We start from the raw sequence: 25462 nt of genomic DNA, 5'->3' as shown, positions 1-25462 counted from the left end.
TGTGGAATTTAAAGGATCTGACATGATAACATGTGATGTGATCTATTACATGTTCATTTTTTTGAAATTTATTTTTTTGTTTTTATTTTTTATGACATGTTTATTGCAGTAGTCTAAAGGATCTGAAATAAACATGAATGTGATACATTGCTTCTTCCTTTTAGCTAATCAGAGCCAGCAAAACCTCAAAATCAGAGAAATTGTATTTAGAATCTGAATTTTACCTTATGCTCAAAGCTCTCATGTGTATGCATTCATAAAATTCATAAAATCATAAACTAAAAATTAAAAATGAATTCTTCTTATTTAGAAATGCATGGAATGAATGTCAGAGAACAAATCACAATCTTCCTCTTTGTAGTTTAGTGAGGAAGAAGGAAAGGAGACAGAAACCTTAATTTGGAAGCGTGAAGTATTATTACAATAGCTGTTCCTACTGTCCATTTTCCAGTCCAAGGTTTTTAAATATGCCCAAAGCTCCTGGGAACAGAGCCATCTCTACTACATATAAATCCCAGACTGTGACTCGAAATAGAGGTTGTTTTCTGCAGAGTAAGCAGGAACTCAAGGATATTGCTTATTGGTGGAAAAAACTGGGGGGGTACTCTTTTGCACCAAGAATCAGTTCAGAAGACCTCTGTGTGGGTTCTCCTGAGCAGAGCCCCTCTCCTTCCTTCTAGCAAACATTGCTGGGGCATTGTCTCCCGGTGCTGGGTACACAACGGTGAAACTGTTTATCCCACAGATCTTGTATCCTGACTATATGCATGCAGCTCTCAGGGCCTAGAACAGTGCCTGGCGCATAGAAAATGCTCAATGGGTTTTGTCTTTTGCATGAAGGAATGAATACATTTATTTTTCAACCTCGAAGTTGCCTTCGATACTTATTTTCTTTCATTTCCCATGCAAGAGGAAGGGAATTTTCTTGTCAAGATGGGACCCACAGAGTGATTTACCCAAACTGATATCATTTCCAACGTACCTTTAATATTTATCATGGTTATATATATATATATATATTTTTTTTTTTTTTGGTACGCGGACCTCTCACTGTTGTGGCCTCTCCCGTTGCGGAGCACAGGCTCCGGACGTGCAGGCCCAGCGGCCATGGCTCACAGGCCCAGCCGCTCCACGGCATGTGGGATCTTCCCGGACCGGGGCATGAACCCGTGTCCCCTGCATCGGCAGGTGGACTCTCAACCACTGCGCCACCAGGGAAGCCCCCATGGTCATATTTTTATATAAATGGACAATTATTGTGTCCATCCCTGACAAGACATTGACACTACAATTTCTTTGAAAAAATTTACTTTGAACTTTTACTTCCCTGCAGTTCATAGCAGTGATAGGAGGCATCTCTGAGATCATGACTCCAACTCCCCCACTTCATAGATGAAAAGGATGCCTACAAGGCATTAAATGATCAAGCAAATGGCAGAGTTGGGACTAGCATTTAGGTCTCCTCCGGGTCCACTTCTCTTTTTTATTACCACACAAGCATTAAAAATTAAAATGTCCAGTTTCTAAGGAAGTGCCCTGTAGGTGAAAGGACACAGGACTTTAGTCAAAAAGGTCGGGGTTTTCTTAGACTTAGAAAAAAAATCCCTTAAACTGTCTGAATATCAGTTTCTTCATGATAAAATGAATGTAGTATGCTCCAGCCATCTTACAATGTTTTGTGGAAACAAGAAAGTGTATTCATAACCAAGAAGACAAAAGATTTCTTAGGGGAAAAAAATTCCTTACTGCCGGAATTTTGCCCATGAACAATGGAAATGTGTAAAATATAACAAACAAGAGAGTCATAGTTAAATTATTGGGTGTTAATTCTCAGACGTCAAAATAACCTTTTCTACTTGTTCACATTAACCTTGAAATTTATTGCTCTTATTCAGTAAAGATTCATCAATTGTCTACTGGGTATCAGACACTGGAAAACAAGGGGCTTAGAATTTGACAATACAGAATTGATTCCCAATCTTCCAGAATTTATGAACTTGTAGGAAGATGGACATTGAACATGCAATTGTAGTCACATATAATGAGTGTAAGAGTGAGAACAAGGTGCTCTAGGACTATAAAGGCAGACCTCATTTTACTGTTTCACTTTATTGTACTTAGCCAATGTTGCATTTTACTGTTTCTCTTTGTTGTACTTAGCCAATGTTGCATTTTTCTTACAAATTGAAGGTTTGTGGCACCCCTGCATCAAACTTCGCGTCTCTGTGTCACAGTCTAATAATCCTCACAATATATCAAACTTTTTCATTATTAATGTATTGTTATGGTGATCAGTGATATTTGATGTTACTACTGCAAAAAGATTACAACTTGCTGAAGGCTCGGATGATGGGCAGACGTTTTTAGCAATAAGGTATTTTTAAATTAAGGTATGTACATTATTTTTTTTAGACAAATGCTATTGCACTCTTAACAGACTGTGGTATAGTGTAAACATACCCTTTATAGGCACAGGGAAACCAAAAAATTCATGATTCTCTTTATTGCAATACTCGCTCTAGTGGGGTGATCTGGAGCACAGCCTACAATTACCTCTGAGGCCTGCCTGTAATTTGGTGTGGATGGGGGAGGTTTTTACCTAGTTGGAGGCTTGGGAAGAACCTTTGACGAAAAGACATTTGAGCTGACACCTGAAAGATGAATAGCTGTTGGGTAGAGATGAGGTGGTGATAAAGAGGGGACAGAGTTCTATGCGTGGGAACTGTACATGCCAAGGTGCAGAGGTGAGGAAGTATACTCTGTTCAATGATCTGAGGGAAACTCAGATGTGGAAAAGGAGTGGAGCATGAGAGGAGACAAGAGAGACCAGCAAGGGCTGGACTGTGGAGTGTATGGTGAGTTAAGAGCCTTAAGGAGTTACATTTCCAATCCACGAAGGATGAGAAGCCATTGAAGTTCTAGATAATGGAAAGTGTTAAGGAGTCAGATGTGGTTTTTTTAAATTTTTTTTAACTGAATGAAAAATTCTTTAAATTCTATAGTGCTTTACAGTTTGCAACTTTCACACACATGATTTCATATAATCCCGTAATAACTTTTTCCCCCGACCCCTACATTGCTCCTCCCCCCTTCCATCTCCCCACTGATAACCACTAATTTGTTCTCTATGTCTGTGAGTCTGCTTCTTTTTGGTTTTATTCACTAGTTTGCTGTATCTTTTAGATTCCACACATAAGTGATATCAAACAGGATTTATCTTTCTCTCTCTGACGAATTTCACTTAACATAATGCCTTCCAAGTCCATCCATGTTGCTGCAAATGGCAAAATTTCATTCTTTTTTCATGGTTGAGTAGCATTCCATTGTATATATACACCACAAAAAGCACTATTACTAGTTGCGGGACGGGCTAGCAGGAAAGTAACTGTGCCATGGTCTAGGATGGAGAGTTTTGCCCCAATATTGGAGATAAGCTTTATTTTCAACTTCTTTGCTACAATCATTTCTTCTATACAGACTTGCCCAAATCATTGTAGATTGTGGACCAATGACCATGTTGAGGATATTTAGGGTCATTAAAAAGAGTTTAATGAATGTTGTCAAAAATAACGTATGCTAATCTAAGAAATGTGAACACCTCTGAAATTTAGTCACTAAATGGATGCTTTCCTCTAAAAGTTGACTAAAAACAATTTGTTTTAGCACCAAGCCAGTGTCAACTGAAAAAAAGATTGCACAACCTAAAAGCTGAGAACTGTGTTTATTCAGCAGGCTTTCTGAGGACTACAGCCTCTCAGTTCACTCTGAGGGACTGTTCCAAAGAGGTAAGGCGAGAGCCAGGATATATAGCAACTTGTGCTTAAAAAAAAAAAAGAACATGTAGTCAGACATCAAAAGGTTACTGCTAATTACAAAGACAGACATCTCAAGTTAATGACTTTAAGTATTTTCTATGTTTGGAAAGATGCAAGAGTCTGGGCTTGCAGAAATCATTGAAATCATTGATTTCAATGATTGAAATCATTCCTTTGATATGCTTCTTAACTATCTAGGGCCAGTATCCTGTTTTTCTCCATCCTGAATTCCCCTCGGGGTGTACCATGGGGCAGGTGCGGTGGCTGATGACTTCATGCACAAAACATCCTTTGTTTACTGAAATGGCAGGTGACATTCTTTGTCCACACCAGCTTATTGCCTGACATAATATTTCTCCCTGCTCCCTCCTCAAACTGGACACCGTAGTTCTGGGTTACATGGTACAAAAGGCACATGGAATAATCCAGAAAACTACAGTCAGAAAGATGTGGTAGAAACTGATTACGATCGAGTCCACTACTGCAATCTGAGGCAGGAGTTCTAAAGGTGGTGACCTTGATGAAAGTGAACTTCCAGGAGTTTGCAAACCTTCCAGAATCGTATGTGAATATTGTGTGCTCCTACGTGTACGTGCTTTGTCAGAGAAAAGGACTGAATGATTTCATCAGATTTCCAAAGGTCCCTGTGATTGATGTGAGAACCACTGCTCTAAAGTTCCCTTAACCTTGGGTTCCTTTTTATTAACCCAGAATGTTTAGAGCCAAAATAAAAATGCTATTTCCCCTAAGTGCTGTTTTCCAAATGGCCTTTCTTGAGAGCAGAGTAGAAAGGATTCCACCCTCCCCAAGACTTAAAGATGTGTGATACTGCTCACTTTCTCCCTCTGCCCCTCCCACCACCATTTTCAAAGATTCATCAGTATGTTGTTCAATAGAGTTACAGTCGGCCGTCTGTATCCACGGTTCCACATCTGTGGATTCAACCAACTCTGCATCAAAAATAGTCGAAATAAAATTCCAGAAAGTTCCAAAAAGCAAACCTTGAATTTACCACGTACCAGCAAACTAGTTACACCTCCATTTACATTGTGTTAGGTGTTATAAGTAACCTAGAGACGATTTAAAGTATATAGGAGGATAGGCATAGGTTATATGCAAATACTATGCCATTTTATATAAGGGACTTGAGCATCCTTGGATTTTGGTATCCACAGTGGTGGTTGGGGAGTGGTGTCCCCAAACCAACCTGCTGTGGGTACCAAGGGACAATTATACTTACAGTCCTGCTATCTAAATCTTGTGGGCTCTGGAGTCAGACTGCCTGGATTCTAATCCCAACTCCATCATTACCTTTGTAATATTGGATCCATCTCATAGCCTCTCTGTGTCTCAGTTTCCCCATCTAAAAATAAATGTAATAATAGCATCTTCCTTAATAGTGTTGTGAAAACTAAAAGAAACACCAACTGTAAATCACTTAGAACTGTGCTTAACATCTATTAACACTGTTACCTTATTGTTATCTCTTATAAAGTTTATTCATAAAATGGGGACATTCATTTTCACGCTAGCCCTCACTTTGAGCAATTGCATGTTTCTATTTTTAAATGCAGAAGAAGAAAGAGAAAAATAATACATGGATCAAAGTTACTACAACGCTGTAATTAGAGGTTGGGGTTTCTTTGCCTGGTGTGGATATGCAGTGGCCATGTCATGTCAAAAGCATCCTGAACCACATCACATGAAACACACAGTCTCTGTAAGAACCATGCTTATCACACACATACGTTCAAGATGAGTACTGTCTCTCCACTTCCCTTTCATCCAGATTGCCATGACTAAGCCCTTCCTGTATAAAATATTCAGAGCTGCCGCTGTGGATGTAATCAGGGTGGGGCGTGCTTGTGGGCATGCTCTTAGTGTATCACCTCCCACCGCCCAGGACTGCGGCTGCTTTGATTTGAACCACAGACCCAGCTGACTGCTAGGCACACGAACATTTGGTGGCCATCGTCACCAGTAGCATTTAACCTCTTTCCTACCAAGACCTGCTGCCTCAGAGAACGATGTCTAACTGTGTAATGACGATCCCTGCTTCCATAACTGTGTCTTGGGACAGGAGGGTCAGATTAGTAGCTATGCACACTGAAATCATAGACTTCTAAATTCGCTGACTTTTAACCATTTAAAAATAGTGAAGAGTCTCTCTCTCTCTCTCTCTCTCTATATATATATATACTTACATTTATATATTATAACATATATCTCCTTTTTATGGCTGGTGCCCACCTCCCATACTGCCTTGGAATTCTGCTTTTAACAATATCAGCAGTGTTTCTAGATAAAAACTTGAGGTTTTAGCTACTTCATTGACATATATGCTATGATAGCTCATCTTTTCTTTCTGATGAAAGGCTTGATACTTTGCCCTCACACTACAGACAGCTTCCATGTTGTTTCAGGAAAATATAGATCAATAAAAGACAAAGTACATGTTTGAAAGCGAAGGGTAAGTCCAAATCCAATGACCTACACTGTGGTAAAACAATAATTCATTAAAAAATATGTGTTGGTGAACCTTTGGTTTGTACTCCAGATTTGAAAATAAGAATGACCCTATTTCTCAGCTATCATATTTATCTTTTTTTTTTTTGCGGTACGCGGGCCTCTCACCGCCGTGGCCTCTCCCGTTGCGGAGCAACAGGCTCCGGACGCGCAGGCCCAGCGGCCATGGCTCACTGGCCCAGCCGCTCCGCGGCATGTGGGATCTTCCCGGACTGGGGCACGAACCCGTGTTCCCTGCATCGGCAGGCGGACTCTCAACCACTGCGCCACCAGGGAAGCCCTATCATATTCATCTTTAATGAGCATGCCGAGAGAGGAGTTTGGGGTATAAGGTGTTAAATAGAGTGAAAATTAAGGAAAGTCGTTGGCATATAAATCCGGGAAGGACAGGGAGGACCTGAAGTGGAGCTTGAACCTGTGAAATAGCAGTAAGAGGACCTCCGCACAGAAAGACTGTACGGGGAGAAGCCTGGGGGGTGGGAAGATTTATTTACAATCAAGCCTCAACCAATATGGGATGAAATTTTTTAAAATTTTATGTTTTTATTCCTGATAGACTGAAAGAACATAGCCATAGTATTTGTAAACACTCTAAGGCTATTTGGGGACAATTTATCTCAAGGTTGAAGGGCTCAAATGGGAAAAAGAAGCAGCAGATTAATTGTGTCTATCTTTGCATTTCAATTCTCAAATCTAACCATGTATTTTTTTTGAAATAAAAAATTTCTCTTCTCCCTTACATCCTTTAGCAAATAAAAATATGTTTGCATTAACCCGAGTGTATTTTAATTTGCAACACATAATCTAACAAACAAGGATGTTCAAAAGTCTCTGGGCAAGGTACACAGTTGCAAATAAAAGAGAGTTTTCAAGATCTGAAATGTGAATAAGACATTTAATAAGTGTATGCCATCAGAACCCGATAACATAGTCCCCTGGATAATATAAACATGAAGGAAAATAGTCTACAAAGAGGAGGAATTATTTGGAGATTTTCAATTTTTATTGACAGTGGGCTTGAATAAAGCTTATATAAATATATATACCTTTAAATATGTTGCTGAGATGTGACTCCAAGATGTTAGAGAAAAGTTCTTCTTTTTAGTGGCTCTTGCAAACTATTTCTCTAATTTTTTTTTTTCCTCAACAAGTGGTTTTGACAGTTCCTAAATTTTTCTGGAATTTGGGGAAATATTTAGGCATCCTTGAGGTTGGCATCAATTTATGCAGACTCAGATTCGTGGTTGAATGGTTAAGTGAATCCTGTCCGTTCTGGTGCAGTCCGAAAGGCTCTGCTTGCAGGTTTGCAGAGCCTCTTTCTGGTCCCACGCTGTCATCAGCCACCTGAACTGAGACTGATAGTGTCCTTATTATCAGATTCTGCTCAAGTGACAGTTTAAGTCTCTTTTAGGTATGGTCAAAAAGTTTTTTCTTAAAGATCAAGTTCCTAAGGACAATACATTTATGTAGGCTTATATGAAAATTACATGTAATATTTACATGTTGGGAGTTACATTAGCTCTTTTCTTTTATAAATTAATGAACCCGGTTGTATCATGTAATAGTATTAACATTTGCCTTTTGTGTCTCACCTGTCAAAAGGCAATTTACCAAAGTGTGTATTTTGAGTGATTCAGACTTTCAAAAAAATAGGCAAATGGCAATTCTACCTTTTGGCTCTCAGTTATGACTATCAGTAAGATTTATTATTTAAGGTCTACTTTATTGAAATAAGAAATTTAAGAGATGCAGTAGCTATCAAACCCTACATCCTGAAGAATTGAAATACCTTATGAAAAACCATGATGAAAAATAAGACTTCTTCTTCTTAATATACAAGTAGCAAAATTGTCCTTGGAAGTGGGGTTGATGATTGGTGCCAGAATCTGTATTGGCTTGGGAATTTTATACAGGATTTCTTGAGTCATTCCTTTGCCTGTGGTTCATGGACAAAGTATCGCTCAAGAAATGGATTCACATTGTTTTCATATTCTCATACGAGGTGATTGCTTTGAGCTGGCACGGGAAATATCCTGGCCAGTTTACTGAAGGCCTTTTTCCCCTTGGTCCTCTCTATTCCTCCCACCTGTTTACTGAACCCCTCCTTTTGAATGCCTAGGACTCTCTGCTTGTACCTTCTGCTCCCAAAATAGAGCCCTTGCCTCTGACTGTTCTCTCTGTCTAAAAATTTCTTCCCCATGATATCCACTTGCCTGATTTCCTTACCCTTTTAAGTACTCACTCCAAATATCACCTTTTCAATGAGGCCTAATTTTTAATACTGCTGCTCCAACCTGCCCTTCCTCCCCAAGTGATGTACTGTTTTAGCCCCCTTGAACAGGTGAGCTAATTGAGCCTTAGACAGGTTACATGAATTAACTAGTTCAATTAAAGTTGGTTACAATTTTTCACCACCATAATTCTTTAATAAATATCCTTATGCACACATCTTCTTATTTCCCCCCCCAGGACAGTTTTCCAGATGTAAACGTGCTGGGTATAACAGTGTGCATATTTTCCAAGAGTATACATATTTTTTGGCTTTGTGTTTTAATAGTGGTAGCAGCAATGCCAGAGAGGCAAAATGAAATACATTATGAAAACTTGTATTTGTTTCATTGGGTTTGACATGAGGATTGGGCCAAGCATACCCCCCTCAAAGTCCATCAGCTTCTCCTTGTCAAAAGGTACTTGCTTGGTCTCCTGGGAGACTTATAATTTGAGCAGTGGCTGTTACTTGGTCGTATTTTATCCCCTTGGACCACTGTTGGAGAAGGGGTGAAATGTGATTACTGCTGCTGAGGGCATGTGTCATGACAATAGCTGTTTGTCTCACCTTTGACACTTCCATGTGGATAGAGGTTTAAGCCAAGTACTGCTTTATTCCAATTGTCTCTTCAGGTTTCCTTGAAATATTTGTACTTCTCTGCTGCTGCCAACCTGCTGCTTTCTGAGAAGCACCCAGCATGAAATTGAACAAAATAGTAACTCTTTGATAATGTCCCTTAAAATTTTTCTTTTAGAAAGTTAAATAAACCCTTGCGCTTGATGGATCCCAAATGCTAACTTAAAAATGAGTACTAACCCAATATTGTATATCAACTATACTTCAATAAAAAAATGTTGGCTTAAGTAACATAGAAAAAAATGAAGACTCGTGTCCATCCCTTCATCACTTAAAATGAACTACTAACCTGAATGATAATGGGACCTTTTCTTTTTAACAGTTGGTGGCATCTATACTGTGATTCAGACAAAGGCCAAAACAACAGCAGATGAATGGGGAGACAATTACTTTCTGCTTGGTCCATATTTTGAGCATAATATGAAGACTCAGGTGGAACAATGTGAACCTGTAAATGATGCTGTGAGAAGAGCAGTGGACGTGATGAACAAACATGGCTGCCAGGTAAAGGATACTGTCTGACACTTCATTAAGCAAGCCTTAGTAAACTGTTGTGGGAAAACACCACAATGTACACGAACTCACAAGAAAAGGCCACTCATCTTCTTAGGGGAAAGGAGTTGGTTTAGAAAAAGATGATGAACTTGATTTTAAATAGGTTACATTTGAGGTACTTTGTGAAAACCATAATATATCCATCTAGAAGTATACTAGGTTTGGAACTCAGCAGAGGGTATAGAATAGAGATGTTTGGGGAAAAGTGATTTGTGTCTAAATTGTAGTTGACAATATGGGTATTGATAGCATTATTCAGTGGAAGATTATAGACTAAGAGCAAAGGTTTTGAGCCAAATCTTGGGCAATGTGAACATGTTAGAATATCTACACAAAAAGAAGTCAGAGACTGCAAAAGTAGAAGTTCAGCTGGTGATTAGAACCAAGGATGTCTAAGTGTTAATCCTCAGAACCTGTGAATATGTTACCTTATAAAGCAGAAGGACTTTGTAGTTGTGACTATGTTAAGGTTCTTGAGATGGGAAGATTATCCTGGATTATCTGGGTGGGTCCAATGTAATTATAAGAAGGAGGCAGTAGGGCTTCCCTGGTGGCGCAGTGGTTGAGAGTCCGCCTGCCGATGCAGGGGACATGGGTTCGTGCCCCCGTCTGGGAAGATCCCACATGCCGTGGAGCAGCTGGGCCCGTGAGCCATGGCCGCTGAGCCTGCGCGTCCGGAGCGTGTGCTCCGCAACGGGTGAGGCAACAACAGTGAGAGGCCCGCGTACCGCAAAAAAAAAAAAGGCAGTAGAATTAGAATCAGAGATGAGATGTGACAATGGAAGCAGAAATTGGAGTGATGAGAGCTTTGAGATGGAGGAAGGAAGGGGCCACAAGCCAAGGAATGCAGGTGGCCTCTAGAAGCTGGGAAAGGCTAAAGAACAGATTCTCCCCTAGGGACTGCAAGTGGAATGCAACCCTGCTGACATGTCGGTTTTAACCCATAAGACCCATTTCGAGGACTTGCTCCCAAATCTTGCAGATAACAGATTTGCATTGTTTTAAACTACTAGGAAGGCAGTAATTTGTTGCCATCACAACAGGAATAGAGATGTCAAGACAAGGAAGGAGAGAGTTTCAAGTATAGAGGAGGGACTGAATCAACAAAGGATTGAACCAGGGTCAGCTTGGTTTAGCAATATTCAGGCCATTTGTGGTCAGCCTGCTAACTACAGCTTCAGGGGAAAAAGGAGGGTTAAATCAGATTGCAGTAGCTTGAGGAATGAGTGAGTGGTGAGGTAAAGGATACAGAAGTGTGGCTATGAGATTTTTCTGTGAAGAGGAAAGATAATTAAGTTGTTTCAGAGTGACATGGTTTTGAGAGTTGGTATTTTCTTAAATATGAGTGAGCACATTTATATGACAAAAGGAAATATCTAGGGGGAGCAGAGAGAAGCTGCAAGTTCAGAAGGAATGGATGATTGAAGAGAGTAAGATCACTGAGGACAGGAGAGGGAACGAGATCCAAAGCACTACTAAAAGGATCGTTCTTCACTCCTCACTCAAACTGGAAACAAAGGATGAATGCAAACAGAGGTAAGCTGATGAAGAATTCAGGATGGCCTCACTCAGTGTTTCTGATGATCTTAAGAGCTAAAGGTCATCTTCTGAGAGTCAGGAGGCAAGTGTTCAAATAAGAGAGCATGACAAAAAACGTTCAGAACGTGTTCAAGGAATAGGGAAAAGAATTTCTAGACATTTTTAAGGTACAGTCGTGACTTTTTTGTTGTTTTTTTTTTTTGCGGTACGTGGGCCTCTCACCGTTGTGGTCCCTCCCGTTGCGGAGCACAGGCTCCGGACGCGCAGGCTCAGCGGCCATGGCTCACGGGCGCAGCCGCTCCGCGGCATGTGGGATCTTCCCGGACCGGGGCACGAACCCGCATCCCCTGCATCGGCAGGCGGACTCTCAACCACGGCGCCACCAGGGAAGCCCAGTCGTGACTTTTTAATGGCACAAATATACACGACTGTGACTTTCTCCAGCAGCTAGAGTGGAAGTGAAGGAAGTAAACAGTTGGAGATTTGGTGTCGTTTAATTCCAGCATTTGTGCAGCGGGGCCAGGTGGCACAAGTCTTAGCGGTAACTGTATGATTGGCTGAATTAATTGTTGTGTTGATGAATTGTTAGGTCTGAAATGGATAGGAAAGGAAGGATGAAAGGAGAAAGATGGGGATGATGTAGGAGAAAATGGGAGGTTCCAGAAACTGGAGGTCTTGAAGGGAGGCATACACTGGGAGAAATATAGTGAGAGAAGTGGAAGTATGGTAGTTGTGGTCAAGGGATACAATGCTAAGGTTGAACATTTCAGAGGAGGAACAGTTTGGATTTTGACAAGGGTAAGATTGCCATGAAGTTCTTTGAAGTCAGTAAGGTCCAATAGCTATGATGTAAGTGTGTAGGATATAATCCTGGATTTTAAAGTTGCCCAGAATAAGGTAGAAAAGTAACCAAGAGATTTGTAGGACAAGGAAAGTAACATATTTGCATCAGGAAAATTTCAGAGGTGTCTTTATATATGAATAAAGAATAAGGTTTTAAAAGTTTCAGTGTAATTTAAAAACTCCTAACTTTCCTTCCTACTCACCCCAGGAATATAGTTTCTGGGGGTGAAAAAATGAGAAGTTCTTACTGAGATGTCCATGTCAGTGGTGATGTCTAGGAGATATATACAAGGTTTAAGGTGCAGAATATTTAGTTTAAAAGGGAACTTGAGGTCCCAGAGGGCACCATGGAAGCATATCACCGTGAGAGTAACATGGAGAATTAGGAGAGTAGGGAAGGTTGCATGTTGTACTGTTGGGATGAAATGAGTGAGATGTTAGAAGGGGTTCGCATTTGAAGCACTTGTGATAAAAGAGGGAGGTGAAAGCCATGGTGGAACTGACTGGTCTCAAGATTCTAAATGGATTTCTGATGTAAGGATGTTTCCATGTCAGGGCTGAGAATGCACTGCACGTCAAGACAAGCTAGCTTACATTCTCTGTTCAGCACTTCACTGTGTCTTAGCTCACTGTATCATATGTCACATATTAGGCAGCGAGTAGCTATTTGTTAACTGAATACATAAGTCAATGAGCATCCCAAAGAGAAAACGATTGAAAGGTTGTTTGGGGCTCAGGAAAAAATCTGAAAGAGTGCCATGATAAATACTGAATTACAGTGGAAGCGACTGACACATAATGAGGGTCTTTCAATGTTGACTGAGGCATGGCTGGGAAAGAGACATCACCATACATTCCTGAGTCCCAAGCAAGGGAATGATGATCAAACGGGCTTTCATGCTCTGTAAAATTCAGCCTTGGGTGGAGTCATAACGTCAATGTAAGCAGTGTAGACACATTCAGTTTACTAGAGAGGTCTGGATACCCAATGAGAGAAGCTCTTAGCTTCTGCCAACTTCAGAAAGGGCTTGAAGTGATTTATGGAATTGCCTTGCATGTAATAGGAGAATAAATATAAAATAAAGAGCATGAGTAAATTACTATAGAAAAATAGAGACCAAAGGGGAAGTTAAAACTTGGATATACAAGTGACTAAATAATTACAATTGGAAAAAATTTGAAATAACTACTGCATTAAAACTTGCACAAGGTAAAACATTTAGGAATAAAAGAATCAATTTGATGAATGTAATAGAATTAGACCTTGAGCTGCTAGATTAAAGAGAAAATGCATCTTCGGCAATACATTTAGTTACGACCTCTGGCAGCAACCATATTGGGAAACACTTGGTGTCACATTTTCTTTGTTAGGAGGAATAAGGGAAATTATACACATTTGTCTAGAGAAACAACTTTTTTTCTGGCAGGAAATGTCATAAGTCCTGTTGCATAAAGGAAAATAAGTGACATGGTAGACATATCCAACTCCGGGTTGTTAAAGATACAGAGCAGTTCACCTTATGACTCTATCATAAAAACATAGACCATAATATTAAATCCTAAAACCATGGGCTCAAGGTCACAGGAGGATAATGAGGGACAGAAGAACAGAGATTACATGATCTAAATACTTCATTTTAAAATAACCAAATTTAATGAAGTGCAGGAACTTGGAGATTCTAGATGAATGGGTACCAGCCCATTCCCTCTTCGGGCTCAAACATCAGATGCTCTGTGTTATCACTATGGTTTCCTATACGGCTTGTGTAATCTGCTTTTGAGTTCTAAATACAGTTTATAGCTTCTAAACCCAAATACGTTGTCCTCCCTTGCATTGCCTAGTATTCCTCCATGGCTGTGTGTTCTTTTATGGCAGGTGCACTTTGGAAGATGGCTCATAGAAGGGAGTCCTTATGTGGTGCTCTTTGACATAAGCTATTCGGCTCAGAACCTGGACACATGGAAAGGTGACCTCTGGGAAGCATGCAATGTTGGTATCCCTTATCACGACCAGGAAGCCAATGAAATGCTGATATTTGGATCGTTAACTGCCTGGTTCTTGAAAGAGGTACTGTTTACTGTAGTCGTACAACAGAGGAGAAGCACAGTTGCTCTCCGTGGCCAGCAACGATCCTCTAAACTTTAAGCCAATTTTGAGATGATGCCATTATTAATTGTCCTAAAACATTTCAAAGGAATCTGAGAAAACATTCAGCCTTCCCGTAACTAAGTACCAGCTTTTGGAACAGGGTGATGATAATGCTTATTCATATTTACCTCATGTCAGGTTCAACTAGAATGATGTGGATAAAACACCCAATTATATTCCCCGTTACATAGATAATATTCAACATATATGCAAGGAAAAACAGTATACATCATGCACTATGCACTTGATTTCTTGCATCATGGGAGTAGAAAATGGCCTGAAATCTTTGATTTTGTTTATGTGTGAGTGCTCGTGCGACTTCAGTGGCTCTTAGATCTTTTAATCATTCGCTAAAGGCTGAAGTCGTCTCAGCAGTTGCTAAGGAGTCCACAGCAGTGAAATAGTCCATAGATGTAAAAAAAAACCAAGAGCACTGGGAATCAGTCCTTGTTAAATGAGCCAAGCCTGTACTCAATTCCTGAAAGCGTGGCAGCAGGATTTCTTCCTATTCCTTTCATTATCTCAAGATTTTTATGCCTCACTTAAAAATCGGAGAATGAAGAGCATCCCTAGCAAAGTGGGACTGTGGTCTAAGGACAAATCACAGAACTCTATGTTGGGAGTGTGTCCCCTTGACCAGTATAACTTCTTTCTGATGAATTAAGTCCAACGGCCATAAAGGGCTGCTTTGAGGTGAAGGGGAAGTGAAGGGGTGGTCCTATGGCTTTGTCTTGGTGACACCGTAGGAGAAGAAGAGCGAGGCTGCTGACAGGATCTGGCCTAATGACAGATAGATGCAGGCTTAGCATCAGTTGCTGAAGCCAACTCTTCCTCTGCCAACTGCCCCGGGGCTGAGGCCAGCCTCCACGAGCACCCACACATGCCACACAGACGTGCATGTCAAGCCTTCCAGGTGATTCTGATGTACCCTAGGTATGAGAACCGCTGTCTTAGGTTAACTCTCCAGACTTCCCAATTCTCTGGGCAGGCTCCTTGAACACAGGTGTTTTTCATTATCGATGCTACTCCCCCACTAGGGAAACAGTCATTAAGGGGAGTGGAATGTAAATATTAATTTTTTGTAAAGGTGAAACAAAGTAACGTTTTTTATTGAAGTGCAGTTGATTTAAATATTGTGTTAGTTTCAGGTGTACAGCAAAGTGATTCAGTTATATATATATATGTTTTTTCCATTATAGGTTATTATAAGATACTAATATAGTTCCCTGTGCTACACAGTAAATCCTTGTTGTTTATCTATTTTATATATGGTAGTGTGTATCTGTTAATTCCATATTCCTAATTTATCCCTCCGTCCAACCCTTTGGTAACCATAAGTTTGTTTTCTATGTCTGTGAGTCTGTTTCTGTTTTGTAAATAAATTCATTTGTATTATTTTTCAGATTCCACATATAAGTGATATCATATAACATTTGTCTTTCTCTCTTTGACTTACTTCACTTAGTATGATAATCTCTAGGTCCATCCATGTTGCTGCAAATGGCATTATTTCATTCATTTTAATGGCTGAGTAATATTCCATTGTATATGTATACCACATCTTCTTTATCCATTCCTCTGTCGATGGACGTTTAGGTTGCTTCCATGTCTTGGCTACTGTAAATAATGCTGCAATGAACATTGGGGTGCGTGTATCTTTTCGAATTATGGTTTTCTCTGGATATATGCCCAGGAGTGGGATTGCTGGATCATATGGTAGCTCTATTTTTAGTGAAACAAAGTCACTTTTAGGTTAAGGAACTGATGTCCTGACTAGTGTTAGAATGAGACGTGGAATTAGACCTGGGTCCTCAGTGTGTTATTAAATTTCTATTTGATTCTAAGCAAGTTACTAATCTCTTTCCCTAGTTCCAAGTTCTTAAAATAATAGTACATCATTTAAAATGTTTTTGGCTTCAAGGAACAGAGAGTCCAAATGAGACTGACTTAAAACATGAAGTCACATATTGTTTATTAAATAGATACTTGTAAGTGGGTGGTCCCGACTAATTCAGCAGCTCAGTGAATCTTCAAGGATAGTAGTGCTATTATCCATTCCTCCATTTAATGAATAGTTATTGAGTGCCTACTGTGCATTTATTCAGGAGTCCCCTCTGTGGATACAAAAATAAATTTGATCCATATTGAAAGAGAGGATTATGCCATAAACATATAAGGGCTTTATGAACATGCAGCTAAATTCTATAAAACCCTTATATTTGCTAAATCTGCCTGCTTTGTCTTTAGATCCCTTTAAATTGTGCTAAAATTTACAGGCATGATAACTTTCCTTATGCTGTGGGCCACGAGCAAGACCCAACTACACCACCAACTTTTCTAAAAGCTTCTTTTCCGGTGTAGGTGACAGATCATGCCGATGGGAAACACGTCATTGTCCAATTCCATGAATGGCAGGCTGGGACTGGACTGATTCTTTCTCGAGCTCGGAAACTTCCGATTGCTACAGTCTTTACCACTCACGCCACACTGCTTGGGAGGTATCTCTGTGCAGCAAACATCGATTTCTACAACCACCTTGATAAGGTAATTAGTCCTTCCACCTTCCCCCCTCATCACCTTTCTTTCTGATCCTTGAAGCTGAAGGATGGGAAATATTGACCTTCGTCTTTCATCTGTCATCCAGATGGCAGAAATGCCCTTTCAACCAATCAGTATTCATGACAAAGCCTCCCCTGAGTGACTGAGAGCTCATATAGTTTAACTTTGTTCAGAGTGCAGTAGAGTGTAGCAGGGAGAGGCCAGATGGCTGTCCACTTAGGAGCAATAGACCCAAGGTCCAAAGGCATCTGGTGGGAGTCAGACACTGAGGATGTGAGGTCGGGCTGCTGTCTACTCTGAAGCTTGGGAAATGCTGTGAGGACTCTGGATCCACACACAGATCTGAGTGGCAGGTGCATGGCAGGGAATCTAGCCATCAACTTGTTCTATGAGCCTTACTTCCTCCATCCTTCAAGTGAGCAAAGGTCAGATTTCTGCTGTGACTCTGCAGTGAGTTATAGGTGGAGCTTTGTGGGGGTCTAGTAAAACAGAGTTATCAAAGACAGGGATGTGGGGCTTCCTTTGTGGCACCGTGGTTAAGAATCCACCTGCCAATGCAGGCGACACGGGTTCGCGCCCTGGTCCGGGAAAATCCCACATGCCGCGGAGCAACTAAGCCCGTGCACCACAACTACTGAGCCTGTGCTCTAGAGCCCGCGAGCCACAACTACTGAGCCTGCGTGCTACAACTACTGAAGCCCGCTGGCCTAGAGCCCGTGCTCCGCAACAAGAGAAGCCACCGCAATGAGAAGCCCGCACACCGCAACAAAGAGTAGCCCCTGCTTGCTGCAACTAGAGAAAGCCCGCGTGCAGCAATGAAGACCCAACACAGCCAAAAATAAATTAATTTAAAAAAAATTTTTTAAAAGAAAATAAAAGAATAAATGAAACAAAATAAATTCGGAGAGTATTAAGATGAAATTAGTACAAGATAATGAAAAAAAGATGAATGAAAAGATCTACGAGTAAGAAATACATCTCTGAAGAAAAGAAAAAACAGGGATGTGGATCCTTCATGACTAAACAGTTGGGTTTGCCTATCTTAGAAGACTGCCTTATTCTATGACCCAAAGTCATTCAGTTTTGACTTCTTCTATTTTCCATAGGTTCAATCAGATTAATAAAAGTATGTTTCTCACATCATCCTGTCAGTAATAGTGATCAAGCATTTGAGTAACATAAAGCCAGGAGTTTTGCAGATTTGGTATCTATGTTGCCAATTAAGTCAACTTAGTATTTTAGGGTTCTGTTCCACTATCAGGAACATTAGGAAGTTGGAAAGTTGATTTCTAAAGACTCCCCCAGTTTAAAAAAGTTCTAGAATTCTATGAAACAGAATGCATGCTTGTGTGAGTGTGTGTATGTTTGTGTGTGTTTGTTACATATGAATACTACTACTCAGATAATGAGGGCAGAAAATTATACTATCATCTCAGAGACATTTTGAGCACAGGAAAGTTCTTTCAGACAAACTTTAACATTTGCAAAGCAATGAATGGTCCTAAGGAGAGTTTGCCTATAAAAAGGTCAGCAAAACCTGAAGGTCAAACTGTAAACATTAGATGTATATTTAAAATAAAGTCAACAAGGAATTCAAAAAGTCAGGAGATCAGGGAGATTTCCTAATGGTAGGCTAATGAGGGCAAACCAGTGATCTGTGATAAACTCAACCACCATGTTTCCTGGAGAAGAGCGGACTTTGATTTTTGTGAAAGAGAAAATATTACAGAGGCATATCAAATATTTCACAGCAGAATACTTAAGAGCATTGGATAAACAATTAATAAAAACAACTAATAATATTCATCAAATTTTATTAATCGTTTTTAAGGAATAAAACCATTATAATATATAATTATATATTATAACTGTATCTGTTTAGTAAAAGGTCAGTGTTTATATCATACTGTTTTCAAATATGATTATATATCTCCCTAGCTTAAACCCCTCACTTGTTGAAATATGGAAGCTTAGCCAGACCCCAGCCCATCTCTCTAGTAAAAAGTCCTGCTCAGCAGAGTGACTAGTAAATAAATAACAAGTAATTAAGAACTAGGTTTTATGTTAAAAACTCATAATCAGGGCTTCCCTGGTGGCGCAGTGGTTGAGAGTCCGCCTGCCGATGCAGGGGACACGGGTTCGTGCCCTGGTCTGGGAAGATCCCACATGCCGCGGAGCGGCTGGGCCCGTGAGCCATGGCCGCTGAGCCATGGCCGCTGAGCCTGCGCGTCCGGAGCCTGTGCTCCGCAACGGGAGAGGCCACAGCAGTGGGAGCCCCGCGTACCGAGAAAAAAAAAAACAAAAAAACCTCATAATCATTATTCACAGGAAAGGCCCCCATATCAATTTTTACAGCAGACCTTCCAATGCTCACAGTAGGTTTAGAAATTCAGTGAAACAGCAAAACACCAAATTATATATATGAAAAGTTTTTAAAAGTTCAACATAAGAAATGAGTCATAAATTAGTCTTTGGTACAGGATCCACAGTCAGTTTCAGTGAGCTCTGACTCAGGCAAGTAGACATCGGGGGAAAATGAGAACAAGGATAAAAGCATTTAACTTTGATAAAAGCAGAAAGATTAGAACTATTTTACTCAAAGACGTTAACTGAAAACCTTTTTGGTTAATAGCCGATTCATAAGGACCTTGATGTTTGTTTATGTTTTGGCTTAAATGTATTAGTTAAAATAGGATTGCAACTATTTTCAGCCAGCATATGAATTTTCTGAGACTCTCCATGAAGATGTTTCAAAATTCATTCTTAGCGGCCCTGCCATTGGTCAATTGTCTCCTCAATGATAATGACTAGATACCTAATGCTTTAAATAAAAAGGGGATGGGCATTAGTTTTCTTATGTTTAGGCCTCTCTTTTCTTGATAGCAATGGGATTTCCTAGATGGGAAAGTGAGGACAGGGCTGTTTGGGATTAGAAAATGGTGAAGAAAGCCATAGACAATTGTTTGGTGGATTTTAACTCTTTCCTCTGACCAAGTTTTGAGCTGGTCAAGTTCAATTATAGGGGATCGCAAGGCCTCTGCTATCCTCTCCCTGTATTTTTGCGTACTTGGTTTCCTCATTTAGGAATCCTATCTTCTCACCTCTAAATAGTATTCAGATGTTAAGTGCTACCCCTATGTGAAATCTTACTATTCTCTACAATAACAACAACACTACTAAATAATAACAATAGCTGAAATTATCAAGCCCTTTCCATGTGCCAGACACTTTTCTAAACATTTGATATGTGTTAACTCATGTAATTTCCCCCAAACTTAATGAAATAGGAAATATTTCATTCCAGAGTTATTTTTCTCAAAAATAGACTATGTCTTTACCATACCTCTAGCTGAGCCCTTTCAGTGCTTGCCATTGTATTCAGGACAAAGGCTGAATTTCTAGCCTTGTCTTCAGGGACTTCTGGGATCTGGTCCTATTACCAGGATGTCTCTCTATTACGTGTCCTACATTCTACACCCAATGCTATAGTCACGTCAGATGTCCTGCCATTTTCTGCACATACAACTTGACTTTATATATTTGTTCTTTGGGGCAACTAAATTTCTCAGTCCAAAATAACCTTTCCCCAAATTAAACTTTCATGCCTCAGTCCAAATGTCATTTTATTTATCTAATCAACTTAGAAATACAAAGATTAATAAGTCATGTTCCTTGCCCTTGAAAATCGTACATTCTAGAGGTGATATTGACAATATGAACAATTGCATAAATATGAGATACTTTTCTCTCTCCTCAGCCAGGATGAATCAGACCCTCTCTGATCCTGCACCTTACTCAGACACTTACTCATTTCTGCCCAATTTTTACCTGCTTTCTCATTCATAAGCTCTCTGAAAGCAACAAAAGTATGTAAATTACTAAACAAATGTAGGCTGAATGAGAGATTTGGTTGAATGAATGAGACCAGCCATACAGAGCTGATCTAAGCATGCCATATAGAGCCTTGATTCAGTCATTTTCAGAGAGATGGTTGCAAATATTACAGTCAAGAAAGAATGCTCTAGGAACGTCCCTGTTGTAATCTCTAGAATCATCCAATGAGTCTCTTTTAGTACATTCCTCTATATGGTGCAGTCGTTATTGGGATTGCCATGTTGATTGAGCTGGAATCTACTTGATATAAAAGCAGGCCGGAGCCCAGGTGTGGAGTCAAACTGATTTGGGATCAATTTAGGGCTCTGCTAAAATACTTAATAGGAATGTGACCTTGGGCCAGTTTTTTAACCCCTAAAAGTTTCAATTTCCCCCTACGTAAGATGAAGACAAAAAATGTGTCTCTGGTTTATGAGGATTAAATATGATATCGCTCTTAGAAGGGTCTGATACATAGACTTGAGCTTCTAATAATCTTTATTACAAAAAGCACCCCACTAATACAATGCCAGAAACTTTATATACTTTTTTGTCTTAGACACTGCTAGTTTCATATGCAGCTATAGAGACATAACATTCAGTAACTAAGCAAAATGGCAAAAGCCCACAACGGTTGCTAACTGTGTTAAGTAACTGTTGGGGGTTTGGCTTTTTTTTTAAAGTTAAGATACCCAGAATAATGGATGATTACAGAATCTAATGCACCATCTAATTAAAGTAACTGTACACTCCTTGAAATTTCACGGTGTTGGGAGTTACACATGGAAAAGCATTGTCTTTTCTCTTTGTCAGGTTTCTTTCCTTTAGTGAATAAGAAGGATAATACTTATCCTTACTTTCAGTATCAAGTTTAATGTCAGCTTTGTTTCATTGCTTATGGAAAAATATGATAAAGACCTTGGGGAAAGGAATTTGCTCAACATTTATAAAATAAGTAAAATTAAAATGCCAAAAAAATCAAGAATTCTCTATGATTATAGCAAAGGGGAAATATTTACATAGGGGGTTAAATGACAGTTTAGAAGCACAGATGAACTAAACAGCACTTTTTGTAAGCATAAGTAGCTATGTGCTTTAGTAATGGGTTTAACAGAAATTTATCATTATTTCTTTTGTGGTCATAAAATTTCACACAGCTTTGAGGAAAAACAATATGAGAAATATGTGATTTTGTTTTGCTCGTGTAGAAGGATCGGTGTAAGCAAATGTGTATGTGCGTGTGTTTTGTTTTGTGTTCACAGTTTAACATAGACAAAGAGGCTGGGGAAAGACAGATTTATCACCGGTATTGCATGGAGCGTGCCTCAGTCCATTGTGCTCATGTATTCACCACTGTTTCTGAAATAACAGCGATAGAGGCAGAACACATGCTGAAGAGAAAGCCTGGTAATTATTATCCCTGAGTTTGTCACCGACCTATGAGAATTTTGTTTGAAACAAAAATGCGTAAAATAATAATAAGAGGAAAAATTGCATTCACTATTACCACTCAAATCTTTACACATATTTTCAGTAGCTTTGTTGAACACTAAGCTATATCTGGAACATACTAGTGTACAATCTGTGCTTGTCTTATAGTCTATGCTTAAAATGACCTAGCTCTGAACTGGATTGTCATAATGACTTCCTGTGCGTAAGCAAGCTGAGTTGATTTTTCTATTTTAAGAAAATGAAAGTCCAGAAAATATCAGAAATGTGAGTGATACTACCCTAGTCCTACATCCTAGAACATCGCCTTATTAGTCCTGTTTAGTAGAAACCTGTTGTGTTACTTCTCCCAAGATTTTCTTGTAAGTTTTTCTGGGAACTATCCCCAGACCCATCCAGAGGTTGCAATGCCAAGAGGCATGTTCCTAAAACATGACACTGTCACCTGACCACAGCTGATTGGTCCAGAGGTAGACATCTGACATAAGCTGGACCAATCAGAATGCTCTCATAAGAAGGAGTCTAAACAGATGAGTCTGTTTGAATGCACTCTTGTATAACAGAAATGTCACCTTGGAAGCTGTTAGCAGTGCCCATTTTCCCATTATGTTGCATGAGATGCAAAGAAAGTTAAACTACAGTGAAGTACAATAAGAAGCAGAAACAGTTTGAGAGAGAGAGAACTCTATACTTTCCACAGTGATTTAGACCATGGTTTAAACTAATTCCTGAGGCCCAGCTAAGTCTTTGCTATGAGACACTCCAGCATCTTATTAATAAATCCCTCCTTATTATACTTAGTGTTAATAGGTTTCTGTCACTTGCAACCAAACAGTCCTAATTAATACATCCTCCTTGCTTGATTGCTGTGGTCTTGTCTCTAGTTGTCTTTCTTTCAGATACCAGTTGAATATCAGAGAAAGCATTTCAAAGTTCTAGATAATTAAAAAAGAAGAATCCAAGTAATTTGAGTAGTGACAGCTTCAAGATCCTATGCTATTCTTTTTTCTTTCCCAGGCTTCTCTTGGATTCACTTGGGTTCTCACTCTCATGTCTCTTACAGGAGTTTGCTACATCAATATGCTCACTTGTTTCTTGGCTTCCTTTTTTCCCCTATCTTCAGTATCCTTTTCTGTGCTTATGAAAATGCTTTATTTTTTCCTATTCTAAAATAAAAATTTCTCTTGAAGCCACTACTCTGTCAGATGTCTATACAATCCCATCCTCCCTCCTTTTGTTAAATATTTTAGAAAAATAATCCATACTTCTTCCACTTACTCATGGCCCCTTCAACTCTAATTTCCAACCTCCAACACTTGGCCTAAAATTGCTTTTTCAAAAGTCACCAAGTTCAGAATTCTGTAATTTTCTTTATGTACCTTGACATTCTTTAGAAGTTAAAGGTGGCAGATACCTCTATCATCCCTTACTTTTCATGACATTACATATTCTAAGTTTTCTCAAATATGATTCTTTTCTAGTGTCTCTCATAGTTTCTCTTCTATCTTCCATCTTTGAAAAGCAGACATTCTCCGTGATCAGATTCTGGATCCTGCTTTCTCTATATACTATTTTCTTAACTTCCTGTTTTCTTAAGGAGATTGCTGTAGGATAGGGGTGAAAACTGTGGACTTGTTGCCAAACTGCCTGAATTCAGTATCAAAAATGACTTTGTGTTGAATATATGTCACTAGCTGTATGACACTGTGAAAGTTGCTTAAGCTCTCTTTGCCCTAATTGCATAATGGAGATGATAATACTATCTCTTATCTAGAATTGTTGCAATGATTAAATAAGTTACTACAGGGGAAGAACGCAGATCAGTGCCTGGTTCATTGTAAAGGTTCAGAAAATGACAACGATTATTATTTTGTATAGATCAGACTTTTCCCAAGCTCTCATCTCTTCTGCTAACTTCACTTGGAGGTTCTACTAGAACTATAAACCCCATAAGCTACTCCATTTCTGACTAGTAAAAGAATCACGTGGTGGCTCTGATAGAAATTGTGAGATCCCTGATGCTTTGTGGTTCAAGATGGTCCACAGGCTTCTAATGGATTATTAAGCACAAAATTTTTCCCAAGAGCATTCTGAGAAAAAGCATCATATAGTACATCGTGACTTTGTATTTTTTCGTTTTCCTTGAAGTCTTCCCCAGTTAAAAGTATAACCACAGCTAAAAGGTGTGGGTGTAGCTCCAGAGCAAGAGGGGAATGTCGGCTGGATCAAAAGCTTATATGGGGCCAGATATTTTTAATAATATTATCATATGCTAATTGGCAAAGCCTTATTTATTACTGCATTATTATGCTTTTTTTTTTTTTTTTTTTTTTTTTTTTGCGGTACTCGGGCCTCTCACTGTGTGGCCTCTCCCGTTGCGGAGCACAGGCTCCGGACGCGCAGGCTCAGTGGCCATGGCTCACGGGCCCAGCTGCTCCGCGACATGTGGGATCTTCCTGGACCGGGGCACGAACCCGTGTCCCCTGCATCGGCAGGCGGACTCTCAACCACTGCGCCACCAGGGAAGCCTCATTATTATACTTTGACCATAAATTCCATTAAAAGTAACATCTGATGTTGAAAAGATGATTTTTAAAAAATATTGGAGAGAGGGCAACATTATAAATTTACTAATTACAAATATGCAATTGAATACATCTGCTTTGAAACTTGAAAATAATGTACATCAAAATGATTGCCCTCGGGCTTCCCTGGTGGCGCAGTGGTTGAGAGTCCGCCTGCCGATGCAGGGGACACGGGTTCGTGCCCCGGTCCGGGAAGATCCCATGGGCCGCGGAGCGGCTGGGCCCGTGAGCCATGGCCGCTGAGCCTGCGCGTCCGGAGCCTGTGCTCCGCAGCGGGAGAGGCCACGACAGTGAGGGGCCTGCGTACCACAAAAAAAAAAAAAAAAAATATTGCCCTCATGGATTATATATTGAAAAGTTTTTAGTCTGTGTTGAAGCAAAAAACTCCCAAACGAATTATCTCCAGTTGAAGAATGCCAATGCATCCGGCAGCTCATGTATTCCCACATTTACTATAAAATCACTCATTGTCCTCCTTTCACCTAACGTTTGGTGGTTTGGATTTGTGAAAAACTCGAAGGCACAGTTCTATTCAAAACCATCTGATTTTGTTCAGAGATGTAAATTTTACAAAGAGAATCAACGTCCCTGTAAGAATTTTTTGATTTTGTTGTAGAACTCTACCATCTGCCCGAACTTCACAATTTGGATATTTCTTAGAAAA

At 39.7% G+C, this 25462-nt stretch overlaps 1 protein-coding gene across 1 annotated transcript in view; it reads left to right on the top strand.

Annotated features, from left to right (window-relative positions):
- GYS2 (glycogen synthase 2) overlaps nt 1-25462 on the top strand; it is a 60654-nt gene that overhangs the window by 1735 nt on the left and 33457 nt on the right. The window contains exons 2-5 of the mRNA XM_022577744.2: nt 9569-9750; nt 14060-14251; nt 16694-16876; nt 22027-22171. Coding sequence (XP_022433452.1) covers nt 9569-9750; nt 14060-14251; nt 16694-16876; nt 22027-22171 — 702 coding nt within the window. The remainder of the gene's footprint in view (nt 1-9568; nt 9751-14059; nt 14252-16693; nt 16877-22026; nt 22172-25462) is intronic.

This window comes from Delphinapterus leucas, chromosome 11 (assembly GCF_059928025.1).
Source record: "Delphinapterus leucas isolate spDelLeu-1000000601 "Yukka" chromosome 11, BTC_Dleu_Yukka2, whole genome shotgun sequence".
Taxonomy (NCBI): domain Eukaryota; kingdom Metazoa; phylum Chordata; class Mammalia; order Artiodactyla; family Monodontidae; genus Delphinapterus; species Delphinapterus leucas.
Note: the sequence above shows the minus strand (reverse complement) of the source record. Positions and strands in the feature narration are given on the sequence as shown.